The sequence below is a fragment of the Candidozyma duobushaemuli genome, assembly GCF_002926085.2.
Source record: "Candidozyma duobushaemuli strain B09383 chromosome Unknown C_B09383, whole genome shotgun sequence".
NCBI classification, from domain to species: Eukaryota; Fungi; Ascomycota; class Pichiomycetes; order Serinales; family Metschnikowiaceae; genus Candidozyma; species Candidozyma duobushaemuli.
The window spans coordinates 1092714-1106412 of NW_020289897.1; the positions used below are offsets into that span (position 1 = coordinate 1092714).

General features: G+C 46.6%; 5 protein-coding genes across 5 annotated transcripts; 2 read left to right on the top strand and 3 right to left on the bottom strand. All coding sequences in view use genetic code 12, as the record gives it.

Moving 5' to 3' along the window:
• Nucleotides 1-330: 330 nt before the first annotated feature.
• On the bottom strand, nucleotides 331-1530 carry CXQ87_003381 (ribose phosphate diphosphokinase subunit; the record flags this gene model as incomplete). Its single annotated transcript, XM_025481861.1, has 1 exon — nucleotides 331-1530. One exon carries the CDS (start codon nucleotides 1528-1530, stop codon nucleotides 331-333), a length of 1200 nt encoding a protein of 399 aa, XP_025336479.1.
• A 1206-nt stretch (nucleotides 1531-2736) lies between these two features.
• On the top strand, nucleotides 2737-3480 carry CXQ87_003382 (uncharacterized protein; the record flags this gene model as incomplete). Its single annotated transcript, XM_025481862.1, has 1 exon — nucleotides 2737-3480. One exon carries the CDS (start codon nucleotides 2737-2739, stop codon nucleotides 3478-3480), a length of 744 nt encoding a protein of 247 aa, XP_025336480.1.
• Nucleotides 3481-3563: 83 nt separating this feature from the next.
• SKN7 (kinase-regulated stress-responsive transcription factor) lies at nucleotides 3564-5003 on the bottom strand (the record flags this gene model as incomplete). Its single annotated transcript, XM_025481863.1, has 1 exon — nucleotides 3564-5003. The coding sequence occupies one exon, from the start codon at nucleotides 5001-5003 to the stop codon at nucleotides 3564-3566; it is 1440 nt and encodes a 479-aa protein (XP_025336481.1).
• A 2312-nt stretch (nucleotides 5004-7315) lies between these two features.
• On the bottom strand, nucleotides 7316-10084 carry ROT2 (glucan 1,3-alpha-glucosidase ROT2; the record flags this gene model as incomplete). Its single annotated transcript, XM_025481864.1, has 1 exon — nucleotides 7316-10084. The coding sequence occupies one exon, from the start codon at nucleotides 10082-10084 to the stop codon at nucleotides 7316-7318; it is 2769 nt and encodes a 922-aa protein (XP_025336482.1).
• A 1333-nt stretch (nucleotides 10085-11417) lies between these two features.
• Nucleotides 11418-13448, top strand: BRE1 (E3 ubiquitin-protein ligase; the record flags this gene model as incomplete). Its single annotated transcript, XM_025481865.1, has 1 exon — nucleotides 11418-13448. One exon carries the CDS (start codon nucleotides 11418-11420, stop codon nucleotides 13446-13448), a length of 2031 nt encoding a protein of 676 aa, XP_025336483.1.
• Nucleotides 13449-13699: the final 251 nt, after the last annotated feature.

Consider the following 13699-nt stretch of genomic DNA (forward strand, 5'->3'; position numbering starts at 1 on the left):
AAATAATTTTGATTGGTGAGGAGATCCGTCGTCTATTTAATCAACCTTACAATCCCATCGCACATACTGAAATATCGCCTGATTGTCATCGGCTGAAAAAGTAACGACGTGCTATACGATATAGTGAAAATCCCAGATCCCTAAGACAGTTGTTTCCAGAAATGAGCCGCTCAGACCCTATGAGCATCTCCAAATATTGTAGTAGCTTCCGTAAAACGCTAAATTATCTGTTTTATAAATATTCTGTTGAGGTGGATATTTTTGGTGACTTTACACCGTGCTATTAAGCTAACTGTTCCTGGCCGTGCTGCCATCGTCAAATGCAATTCTCTACTCAATGGCAGCTAACGAGTCGAACAACACAGAGATCGACTCGCCAAAGTGGTCTCTTCTGATGCACTCAGCGAAAATTGGCGAAACATCAATCACCACCAACTTCTCGTTCGCCTTCTGTCTCTCCTCGCTCACTCTATACGTGTTGGTAACCACAATCTTGTCAATGCACTTGGAGTCGTTCAACTCGTCAAGACAACGATCACTGAACAAACCGTGGGTACCCACAACGTAGACGGCTCTGGCGCCACAGTTCAAACGCAAGTGCTCAGCAGCGGCAATAAACGAGTTGGGCTTGTCAATCATGTCATCCAAGATGATAGCCACCTTGTTGTTGACGTCACCAACAAGAGTGATCAACTTTTCCTGGGCAATGGCAGTGGGCTCGTCTTCGTCGTCAGAATTCGTGGCATCGAAGGTACCGCCCAAGGCGTCGCTATTCAGAATCGTTGCTGGCTTCTCAGCAACAGGGCCATTTTCTTGTTCGTAGTCATCATCCACAACATGACCCTTGACGACTCTGGCGGTCTGCATTTCACTGACGATGTTGTCTTCCTGGGAATGGGCCAAATGTCTCTTGGCCTTGGTGAAATTGTCTTGGGTACGGCGTCTATCCGTGTGAATCATGGCAAAGTTGATTTTGAGGGAGTCGGCCAAAGCAGTGACTCTTTTCGTGCCGCCAGGATTCTTGGAGACAACCACAGCGTTCTCCCAGTCAGGGATGTTGTGGCGGATCCAGCGGGCTAACGTAGGAGCACCGTACAAGTTGTCGACTGGTTTTGTGAAGAAACCTTGCATCTGAGAGGCGTGCAAGTCCATCAGAACCACATGGTCAGCACCAGCCATAATGATGAGGTTGGCCAACATTCGGGCGGTAATGGCACCACGGTGCTTCTTCATCTTCAGCTGCTTCGAGTATGGGAATTGAGGAATAACAGCAGTGATCTTCAGGGCAGAACCGCCACGGCAGGCTGAAATCAAAATCAAGAGCTCCATGATATGGTCGTTAATCTGAGGAGAGCCACTCTGGATGATGTAGACATCCTCGTCTCTCACGGAAACACCGATTTGCACGGAAGTCTCGCCGTTGGAAAACTTCTTCAAAGTGCATGGGGCAGGTTCGACGCCCAAACGGTCACAAACAAGTTGGCCCAATTCTGGGTGGGACAGACCGACAAACACTTTACACTTCCGCATGATGCTATTGGACAGGGCTAACGTGGGGGTAAGAATGGCGACGACAACGTGGACTAGGGGAACACAAGTCGCTCTATACAGGTGGTGTAATTGCCCAAGCTGAGCTGCTGTGGAGGAAACCTTCAGGACTGGTTGCTGGATATTGGCGATGGGGTACTGATAGTGGTATCGCACTAAAATTTTCGGTGCAGGCCGTTGAGCTGGTTAGCCCAGGTTTGGAGTACAGGGAGGGGGAAGGTTTTCATAAATGATATGAAAAAGGAGAAGATGGAGTGGGTTTGGGTAGCTGGCTAAATTTCGGGTCAATTGGTCGCCTGGTAAGGTGTTTTAATGGCAGCTCATCGGATGCACGTGAGTGTGTCCACGTGGACACCGGTTTCCCCCGGGTTCAGCACCATTTCTTCAGACGACTAATTTGGCAGAGGTGGTTTTAATATTTTACTTTCATTTAACTAAGCGGAAATCTTTTAGACATCTTTGTAGTTTTTCGTTGATGCATCGCATCAGGATGGCTGCGAAATGTGAGCCACTTCAGAATAGCCTGTTGTGCTTCAAGAGTGCCTGAAGTTGATGAACAATCCGCGGAAGCTCCGTGGCTGGTTCTTGTCTGCTAATTGAAAATATTGACTTGACTTGTCGAATTGAGTGGTCACAAGTTGTCGGCAATAGTGTCTTAGTATGTTTCCTATCACTTTATCTATGTAAACTAGCACATAGTTTTTAACAGATTAGCAGAACCCCCTTATTTGATGCACTTGGATGATTCAATTCGAGTGATAATTTATTCACTTACAGTAAGTACGTGTTGCTTTGTTCATTGGGCAGTCTGTCAATGCAAGACATCTGCAGGAAGGAAGGATTTTGCAACCATCACAAGAGTCCCAAGTATGCAACTAATGCCTCTGCTGAAATAGCCCTTTTATTTTTCAGTGCCTGATTTGTATAGAAAAGTTATATTTGAAAACCGAAATGCCCATTGACAGCAAAATGGCGCAGTAGCTCTTCATGCGAACAAGTGATAGCATAAGCTGTCAGTCACTACAGCCACAGTTATCAGATAAATATATAATTAAAAGAATTATTTTAAACTTTGTCTCTCAAAGCCTAACTAGTCTACTTGAGGCCAATTGCAACCAAATTTTGCACCTCTTCATCCACTCCACGTGAGCGCATCAACACTACCAAACTACACCCTCGCAGTACCTCATGGCTGATCATGGTACCCCAATCAATACAAAACTCGAAGGCCGAAAAGCTACTATAAATGAATCCGGCGTCTTCAAAAAGGCAGTTGATCTCCTAACTCCAATCAATGTTACGAGAGTGCGCTGCTTGGCTCTTGGATCGCCTACTGCAGAGTTTCAAGCTCTCTACCAGCTAGCTTTCTTGATTCTATTGGTGGAGAAGTTTGACATCAACGAAGTTTCGTGTTGGGACCCTGCTTTCACTGAAGATGACAGAAAGCTATTGGATAGATTGAACTTCGCCGTTGAAGAGAAGGAGGAATCTCAAAGTGCTGTGGTAGCTAAAACGCTATATTATATGCCCCATGCTCCCAGAACCTTTACCAATGATTTTATAAATAGCATAGAACCACGCTGGATTCTAGGTAATGATCTCACTGTTACAGCTGGAACACTTGGTAAAGCGAAGTTTCTTGAAACACTACCGACTCTAGCGACCATTGTGCACATGACTGAGGACCAAGTTCCCAAGAAAGATGACGGTTTCAACACGGTGAGCCGAAGGAAGAAGAAAAATCAAAAATTTGTCTATAAAGAGCCCGAGCTCGAGTACCCAGTGAAGGATATGTACTTTGATCAAGTGCAAATCACTAGAATCGATGGAGACTCTAGTCAGCCTTGGAAGGACCTGTTTAGCGACATGGCCTTGAACGTATTCAGGCTAAAGGAAGTGGAATCAGCACTTGAAGAGCTCTCCATAAGCTAGTAACTAATATGTACATAGAGCTACGACGAACGACGCATAATTAATAGCATTAAAGTATATCACAAGAATAGAAAAGGGCAAGGCTAGTGTTTCCTTTGCTTTTTCGGCGGCTGTTCAACAGCTTCCATAGAGTCCATCATAGGCTGGCCCATCTGCTCAGGAATGTTTTGCTGTGGCATCTGCTGACCCATGTTCACAGACAGGTCCATGCCTAGCAGCTGGTCCATCGCCGGGGTGGTTCCGTCCAACGGTAGCGTACGCATTTCTGTGCTGTTGTTTTCGTACTCTGCTGCCTTGGACGCTGACATCAAGTGTTTTGTCAAGATAGCATACAAATCGTCTTTGGAGAAGGGCTTGGCCAAAATGTCCGACATACCGTTTTGCAAGTAGTTGACCAAATCTGCGTCCTGGATGTTGGCAGTCATGGCGATGATCGGGGTTCTCGTATCGAACGAACGGATGATATTGGTAGCTGTGGCGCCATCAAGATTAGGCATCACAATGTCCATGAGCACAAGATCATACTTGGTCTGTTCCACCGTGGAAATGGCATTGAGGCCGTCGGTCACCACCGTCACTTGGCACCCGTACTTCATCAAGAACTTGCGGCACAACTGAATACAAACGTTATCGTCCTCGACCAAAAGCACGTGGAACTTCGGATTGGGTATGGTCGCTGTGGAAACAGGACCCACGACATCTCCTCCCAAGGGCAGCGTTGAAGAAGGATGTCTAGTGTGGCTCACGTGGTTGAGGCTGGGGTGGCTGGAATGAGACCCTCTGTTGCTCTGGCCCCGAACCAGCGAGTTGTAGTCGTACTCAGGCACAGAGCCGGAGCCCGATCGCAGATGTCCCGGTTCCTGTTTCACCACTGTTCGCTCTGGTTGTTGCGGCGAAGGCTGGCCCGGCAGCAAATTCAAAGCACTTGGATTGGGGAGGTCCAAGGGAGGCAATTTTATGCCAGCATCGCCCAAAGCGTTGACCAACATGCCCATCAGACGGGCCTGGCGCTCATTGAATGTTCTTAGCGTGACGACATTGTCCAATAGCGCCGAGTACTTCTTGTTCATGCCCTTGAGTTCTTCCCGAGCCTGGGCCAACTCCAGTCTTATCAGGCCAATCTGCTGGTCGTAGTGTGGGTTGGCCTCGTAGGCGGGTTCCTTCTTGGTGGGCGCTTTTCTTCTGATGTTCTCCAAAGCGTTCGGGTCGTCCTTGCGGAACTCGGGGTGCTGAAACTCCCAGGCGTCGTCGCCGTACTCGTAGTGCTGTTTCTCTTCATTCAGGATCTTGACCTTGTGGAAATCGTACTTGTTCAACTGGCGCACAAAGGAAGCAAAGTTGGAGTGCTTGAAGTGCCGCGGTAGGATCTCTTTGGTGAACTCGTTGGTGTCCAAGACGACGAAGCTGTTCCCACTGGCGGTCCAGCGGACGACGCTCATGTACTTGTCCTCGGAGAGCATCTGGAAAAGCTTCTTGACAAAGTCGTTCAGCCCCAGTGAGGGCTCTTCTTTTTTCGTAGACATCTGGGTAAACTTGTATTTGGGTAAATGGGTTTGGGTGAAGTGAAGGCGTCCTCAGACGGGGTAAAACGGCCGTATATATCAGCAAACAAGGGATCCGACGGAAATTGCCCAACAGCAGCTGGTTTCTCGGGTCTGGTGGAAACTTTTTGTTACCTACTATCGCCTCGAGCTATGCTGCAGGACCCTGTGGGAGCAGTTATTCAAGGCTTACCAAAAACGGCCTCAAACGGCGGGAGAGAAAAAATGGAGACATTTTGTCATTGGCTTTGAACCATTAATTATTGCATTGTTGTTTCTACGGGATTGACTAGGTTTCTGTTTTTTACCGGCTTGTTGCTGGTATAACCCGGTCCGCAATCAACCGGCGAGGCTCAGGATACTTGCGAACTTTGGGCCACTTAAGCAAGAAGTCTAACTTTAGAGAAGGAATTGAGCTGTTGTGGTGGTAGAGGTAGGGCTGAAGTGAAGTTGATGCTTTGATCAGCGAACGGCGTTCGACAGGCCAAGGAGGCTTTGCTGAAAAATCGGCGGATCGAGCAAGAATTTCCAGCGTCAGGTATGTTACGAAAAAACGAGATAGGGGTCTGCTGGGAAACGGAATCGACATGGAGAAGAGGCTCAACACAGTGGCAGGTAATTTTTCACTTGTACTAAGTATAGATATCTCTGCGATGTCTCATGGCTTAGGTTCCGCATGAGGTGGTGAAAAATTTGTGAACCCGCCCTAGGCAGCCTCCAGGTCTTCACAGTTATCAGGCTATTTTCAGAAACTTCGATGCTCGGGCTTGGCTCAAAACAGCCTTCAAACTTTCAGGTGCCGGAAATGGCCCGTTGATCATTTCGCTCGAGATTTGGCACATTGTGTTGCGGCGAAAATCCGGTGGTTTTTTGCGAGACAGATCTTCAAATGTCTCACCCGGCCAACCAGTAACGCTTTTCACAGTCATCCTAGCATCGTCAAGGGTTTCAAGCAATGGAACATTCATGTAAGAATAGGAATATTGGGCCGACCGGCACAATGGAACGGAGATAGTGCCAGCCTGGGCATCTGGTTGTTCATGTACGGTTTGGCTGCAAACAGGTTGACTATGGACCCGCCTTACACAGCCACCTTAACTTGGCTTACGCTGGAGATGGGCCGTTGTAGTAGTTGGTTTAGCACTAAGTGAAAAAACTACCATTTACCAAAAAATTCAATTCGCTTTTTGATTGAATTTGATAGGTCCCCTTGCTTTTTTTTTCTTTTTTTTTTTTATACCTTGTCCACTTGTCGTCCGTTTGGCTATCGGTTACTATGGTGTCTCACTATCATCATCGCGAATCAACTACTACAACATGTTCACCGGTGGAATATCCCACCGCTTGCTAAATACATGAAACCATCGAGTTCATTCCACAATTTTGACAAATTTGATCTCAAAATAAATTGAGGAGATGCCCCAGTTCTACTGTGTTTACCTCCTTCAATCGCTACCCAAACCGGCTTCCTTCTATGTTGGTCTGACCCCTGATCCAGCCAGAAGACTACGCCAACACAACGGCTATATAGCCCGAGGTGGTGCCTTCCGTACTAAAAAGAACGGTTTTCGTCCGTGGGTAATGGTGGCGTGTGTTTGTGGGTTTCCTTCGAAAGTGGCTGCTCTTCAGTTCGAACTGGCTCTTCAACACCCTTTCCATTCTCGCCACATTCTGCTGAAAATATCCAAAAACGCCAGGTCTGCCGCTGCAGTGCACCACCGTATGGGAAATATCCGGCTTTTGGTGGAAGCCCCGGCATTCAAAAGATTGAGTCTAGAGGTATGGATCTTCAACGACCTGGTCCACGAGACATGGAACCAGAATCGCTTCAAGATAGATTGTGGAGCGAAGGTGGTGAGGTTGTCATTTGACGAGGCGTTTACATCCACGGGTCTCGGCTCCCTACATCAGTTGACCTCGGCTGAGAACAGCAGAGTCGAACAGCTACTAGATATCGAAAATACCTCTTGTTTTGTATGTGAAGAGGAGGTAGACGTCGCTAGCGGCGTTTTTGCATGCTCGTGTGAGCTGCTCTTTCACCCTCGGTGTATTTTGCAGAGGTTTCTTCAGGGTTCAGGCGAGTTGATTCCAACTGAAGGGAATTGTCCAAAGTGCCAAACAGCACACTTATGGATCAAGGTGGCTCGCCAAATAGAGCTGACCCGGCGTGCCCTGGCCGATCCAGCTGTGCTCAAGTCGTATAAACCCGATACTCAGTTGTCGCAGCAAATGGAATCCATGTCTCAGCAAACGGGATCCATGTCTCAGCAAACGGAATCCATGTCTCAGCAAGATCACAACTCATCGTGAGCGCTGGAATGCTGTAACTTCACAGACCAGCTCTTGTTGATACGGAGCTTGGCGCCCACAATTTCGACGTATCCATCGTGCTTCTTGACGGAACCCAGGTTTGTCTTGCCCTCCTGACTGATCTCAGCACTGGTGACATCGTTAGCTCCCAAAACCGTGATTTTCTCAACGAAGATGTGCTCGAGCTGGTCAGCAAACTCAGGGTTTCCTGAGACAAAGTTTCCACTGATGATGCCGTCCTTGGCCTCGAATGTAGCGATGCCGAAGTCGCCGTCTCTGTACTTGAACGATTCCTCATCATCAAGATACAACAAACCTTCTGCATTGCCATCCTTATCCAAAGCAACAACCAAATGGTATGGGTCATTGTGCATAAGCTTAGAAGAACGACGGTACCTGTCCTTTCTTGGAAGAATAGAGCCACCCTTTATGTACATAGGAATGTCTCCAAGACTGACTGCTTTCTTCACTGAGCCCAAAGAATCTTTGATAGCCTTTCCAGGAACACTATTTGTGTAGTCGTAGTACACCTCGTTATCGGGAATGTAAATCTGGACGTAACGAGCGTTTTGTTCTGTGACTGGCTTAACCATCAAACCGGTGTTACCCAAAAAGAACTGGTCATCGATACCATAGACGTCTGGGTTCTCGGGATTGGCGTAGAAAAGAGGCCTCATTACAGGAGATCCGTTGGTGCTGGACTCGTAGAAGGCTGTGTAGAAGGCAGGAAGCAAGGCATATCTCAATCTCAATGCATCCTTAATGTGACCAGTAAATGGCTCTCCAGGAACCCAGGGCTCTCTTCTTCTGCTATCAAGATGAGCATGTGCACGGAAAAATGGGTACCAAATACCTGTTTGGTACCATCTAGTGAGCAATTCCTTTGAAGGGTCACCAAAGAATCCTCCAACGTCAGCACCAGCAAATGGCATGTTTACCACATTGGAAGTCAACACCATCGGAATCGACGTCTTGAGATATTCCCACTTAGCCATGTTGTCACCAGTCCACATGGCAGCAGTTCTTTGTGAGCCTGCGAAGTATGATCTGGTCAAGATGAAAGGACGCTGTCTGGTCTTATCCTCGTATCTCTTAAGAAGAGCATTATAGGTGAGCTCATGGAAACTCTTGCCGACGAGATTATGCAAGGAGCGGTGTTCCCAGTTTCCGTAGTGGAGGTTATCCTTGTGAGCAGTAGTCTCAGGACCATCGAACACAGATGGTTCACTCATGTCGTTCCAAAAATGGATATTTTCGGCTTCACCCAAGACCTTGTTCTCGCTAGACATTTCGTGGAGTTTGTCCCAGTAACCTTGAGCTGAAGGGTTGAGGGAATCGATCCAAACAGACTCACCTGGCCAACAGTGGTGCTTGTATGTGTTGTTCAGAGCATCCTTGTGGCCGATACCGGCCTTGTCAACATATTCACTCACCTCATAGCCAAGCTTAAAATGTGGATCGATAAGAATCACCAAATTACGTCCCGTGTGGTCCAACTTGCGCAACATCCTAATTGGATCTGGGAAAGCATCTGGCTCCCACGTGAAGTATTGTCTTTTGTCTGTGTAATCAACATCAAGCCAGATCGCGTCATAAGGGATTTCGTGCTCGTCAAACTTTTTGTTAATGTCCAAAACATCTTCTTCTTCGTTGTAGTTCCAGCGACACTGGTGGTAGCCCAAAGCAAAAAGCTGGGGTAAAGCCACGAAACCGCTCAAAAGACCAAGGTTGTTGTTGATGGAGGCGGGCTTTTCGCCAATCAGAATAACCAAATCCAACACACCAGCTTCGGAAATCCAGTGTGTGGTGACATCCTTGCCCTTTCTGACATCAACAAAGGTGTCTGCACTATTCATCCACAAAACACCTACCGAAACATCAGGCTTGGAGGCAGTCATGATGGGAATAGAGCCGTACATGGGCATTCTCGACTCGGCGTAGTACTCAAAAATGTCCACGTTGTAAAGTCTGTATGGCCATTGGGTCTCGGTGGTATCCTTCAAGCTCAACGAATCAGCATGCTCTGGAATACCGTAGACATGCTCAAAGCCATTGAATACCAAATCAACAGCCACGGACTCCGGACCAAACTTGCGCGTATCGTGTTTAGCATCTTCGAAAGAGTCCTTCCACATATCAAAAGTCAGCTCCAACTGGCTGTGAACGTGCTTTTCATTTTCCTTTTGCGGTCTGTAGTGCTCAAAGTTCAAAAGTTGTTTCGAATTGAACGACACCTGAGCCTCGTCGTTGTAATAAACCGTCAAGGCAACCTGGTTGAGATCTAACACAGCCTTGTACTGGTCCTGGTTTCCGTAAACCACTGTAACCTTTTCCTTCGTCACTTCGACCTTCTCCAAGGATTCAATCTTTTGTTCTTCTGGACCATCAAAAATAGCTTGAGCGGTCTCGTCATATCTCTTTGGATTGACCCCCTTGACATGGACGTCGGAACGGTCCTCGTCGATCTTGAATCTGATGTTGTCTCCTTTAAGCAACGACAACTCGAAAGGAAGCCAAATAAGCTCATTCAGCTCAAGCTTCTTGAGAATTGTACCCGTGACCTTGTCCTCCACCTTGACAGATTGGGGATCCACAAAGTACGGAATATGGCTTCCTGAGGCCTCCACCTGGTGCCTGTAGTGCCTGTTTCTGGAACAAAAACCCAGCTGATCACAGTTTTTGAATAAATAGTCCTTGGCTGCCCAGGCCTGGAGCCAAATGCAGCAGAATACTAGCAACTGAAATCCCTGCATGACGGAATTGGCTGTAGTATCTTGGAAGACTCGTTGTTCAGTAGTGCACCGATCTCGCGATGTGTAGGTCCTCTACTACTGCTACTTTTAGAAGGAACACTCTACTTTGATGGAGCAACATTTAACATTAAGTTGTCAGAAATGTGTTTAAGTTAGTTGAATGTGGCGCCAAACGACGAAGTGAAAATTTCGTGAAACCTCGATCGCCGATCAGTCTATTATAGTGGGGCCATACGCCAACGGCAAAGTTGCTGAAACGGTGGATTTCTTGAGTTAGACTATGTTGATTTGAATGAGTTCTATTGAGGATTTTACAAGATGACCCTATTTTTTGAAATCTACTTTTAGAATTCGACCCGACCTATCATGGTGTTTCATCAGTAAGGGGAACAATCAGCGCCCCTTGGACGACCAACTATACTCGTCATTCTTCCGATTTATCCTTATTTTCCAAGATCCAAGTCAAGCTATAAAAGGCCTATCCTAAAGTCTCAGAAATGTTATATCCCAGATACAAAGTCCGCCCTAGTGGCAAGAAATAATGACCCACAAGCAAGTAAGTTCCCCTGTTATCCAAAACCCTTGATCCTTTATTGAACCCTTTTGAAAACCAAAGCTTTTCCTTGTTATGGAATATCCAGTAATCTGCAAAGAATTCGTCCCTTTCGATCCAATGTTCCTCCTCAAAGAGAGTCTATCTGATCAACAAGCGTCCACCTTCATGTGCCACTCATAAGCATAAAAATACCAACTCCGTCTCGATTTCCCTCCGATATAATGTCACACAGGCAACCCGTCCTTATGACCGGTTTATCGGCACTTAACTTTTACATTCTATTTCCACCACATCTCTTCCATTCAGGAATCCCAAACTGCCAAATTCAGTCTTACCATTCAAACACACTCAAAAAGAAGAATTAACCACGCCCCTTTCATCGCTTCCCTCGAAGACCTACCACCTACTAATGATGGCTTAATTTGCCGATCCCGAGCTACGCAACCCTTGTTGAAACACCCCCATAACCACATCCACTCGCAACCATGCATCCAATAGCCCTCCAAAGCCTCAAACCGTTTAATCCCATCAGAATTATTTTCCCACGATAGTATCATGATTCTGTCGTTAATCCACCTCTGCTGGCTCTGCTTCGAGCTTATACACCGGTCGTGTCCAGCTTTCTATACGCACCAGTCAAGGAGAAAAAAATCATATCAAACTTCAAGTACAACTTCATCCACCTCACGGTCTTTGCATTCCCGACAGACACGAACGTGACTTCGTATACTAATAATCTCATTTCCTGTTCTACGTGTGGTACCCTTACAAGTTGTGATGGACTCCGAAGACAAGAAGAGACCATTCAGTGAGGTTGAAGACGATATCTTCGCCAAATCCAAAAAGCCGCTTCAAGAGCTTAGCGAGGACGGTCCTCTCACGCAACAAGATGTTGTTTATTTCAAGAAAGAGGCTATATGGCGCCAGATGCGCTTCTATAAGCTTCAAGCGGAACAGCTTCAACTAGACCTTTCTAAGTACGAGAGGCGATACCAAACCTTTATAGCTGTTCATCAGTTACTAGAGACCTGGTACTCTCAGATATTGAAGTCCTGTGACGCTGGAGAGGCTGAGTCACTAGATTTGACGGCATCTACTTCTGAACTCAAAGAGAAGCTAGATGCTAGAGCCAACAAGCTTGCGGGCATCCTTAAGCCTGCTGTAGCTGAATCTGGGGACCTTAGTGACGTTGTGAAACTAGAAGGTGATCTTGCGGCAGCTCAGGAGTCAAAACACGATCTCCAAGAGAAGCTCTCTGAACTTCAAAATCAAATAGCTGCGTTACAGAAAATCAAAGATAGGGAAGATCTGGCGACTCTACAACGAATCCAAAGCAACAGTCTTGCGAAACAACAAGAAGAGGAAAGCACAAACGGTCACAACAAAAATGGTGCTTTGGAGAACGGTAAGGTCGAAGACAACAGCGACACGGTAACTATCTCATCTGCGGACAAGGAAGAGCTTGAGAAACTTCGAATCGAAGCAGAGGAGCTCAAGGCTGCATTGGGTGCTTCTAAGAATGCTCTGGACAAGATGTCGTCTAGATTATCTGGTGCAGAGGCTTCTGCGGAAGAGTTGCGAGCCCGTTTGAGTAACCTTACCGACGAGGATCTCTCAAACTCCCCTAAGTTTGTTGAACTAGTCTCCCAAAACAACACGCTAAAGGAATCGCTTTCGCAGGTTACTCAATCCCAGCAAGAGCTTGTCAGTAAAGTGAAGATTTTGGAAGAGAAAGATGGTGCCTACTCAAAAGTAATCAACCGCGAATTGGAAGAAGAGAATGGCCGTCTCAAGGAGACCCTTTCGAGAAGTGAAAATGATCTCGCTCGTATCAGAGCTGTTAGAGATGAGTTGTTGGCGAAGCAAACCATACTCAATTCTGAAATGGATAACAAGAAGACCAACGCTGAGCTAAATGAATTGAATAGGGTGCTCAACGAGAGGTTATCGAAGTTGGAACAGACAAGACAGGAAGAATACAAGGGCGAGGAGGACTCAAAGTTGCAAAGTCTCGAAAAGGATGAGCTTGTCAAGAGGTTGCAAATATTGAGCACAGAAGTCAAGGAGATCGAAGTTGCCTTCCAACAAACAAGAAGTCTCACTCTAGAGAAGCAAAAGGAGCTGGTTGACAACGAAGGTATTGTGAAGAAACTTACCATCGAAAAGAACAAAGCAGACCAAAAGTATTTCGCCAGTATGAGAGTGAAAGATTCTCTTTCCGCCGAGAACAAGGTCCTCAAATCCCAGGTCGCAAAATCCCAAGAGCTCGTTAATAAGCTCACTGAGGTCGAGAAGACATATGTCAGCAAGATCGAAATCTTGAACAAGTCGATCAACGACTATAAGGTTATCAAAGAGATGGCTACTCAAGAGAACACACAATTGCATGGCAACCTTAAGATGCTCGGGAAGACACGAGAATCGATCAAGAAAGAGCTCAGTGACGCAAGACAAGATATTGCCCAGCTTAAGAAGCAGAATGGAGACTTGTCAAGTGAAGTCAACAGCAAAACGGTGGCATTCAGCAAACTAGATGCCAAGCTTCGGGCCACAGAGAGTCTTCTCCAAAAGTACAAGCAGAACAACACTTCGTCAATTTTAGAGGAAGACGAGAAACAGCTAGAGGCTTTGAGGTCCATCACCAAGTGTTCTGTTTGTCTGAAGAATTGGAAGAATACTGCAATCACTGCCTGTGGCCACGTCTTTTGCGACGGTTGCGTTCAGGAGAGATTAGCTGCTCGTCTTAGAAGGTGTCCAACCTGTAACAAGGGATTTTCATCGAATGACTTGCTTTCTATTCATCTTTAGTCGGCTTGTGGAATCTGTTTCACGAAACTGTTGCAACTATCACCAAATTTTGGAATATAGAGATAGATGGCAAAACCCAGCGATTATCGGGAACATTTAAGCTTCGCCTCTGCCATCAAAATTAATCAGTGACCTATTCATGTCTGGCTGGGCCGGAAGACTAGGGGCATGCCGTGGCGTGCAGGTTGCGGATGGCTAGCAATCCTTAAAGAGATCCTTTTTGCACGATGGATGAAAAGCGGGTTGTCACG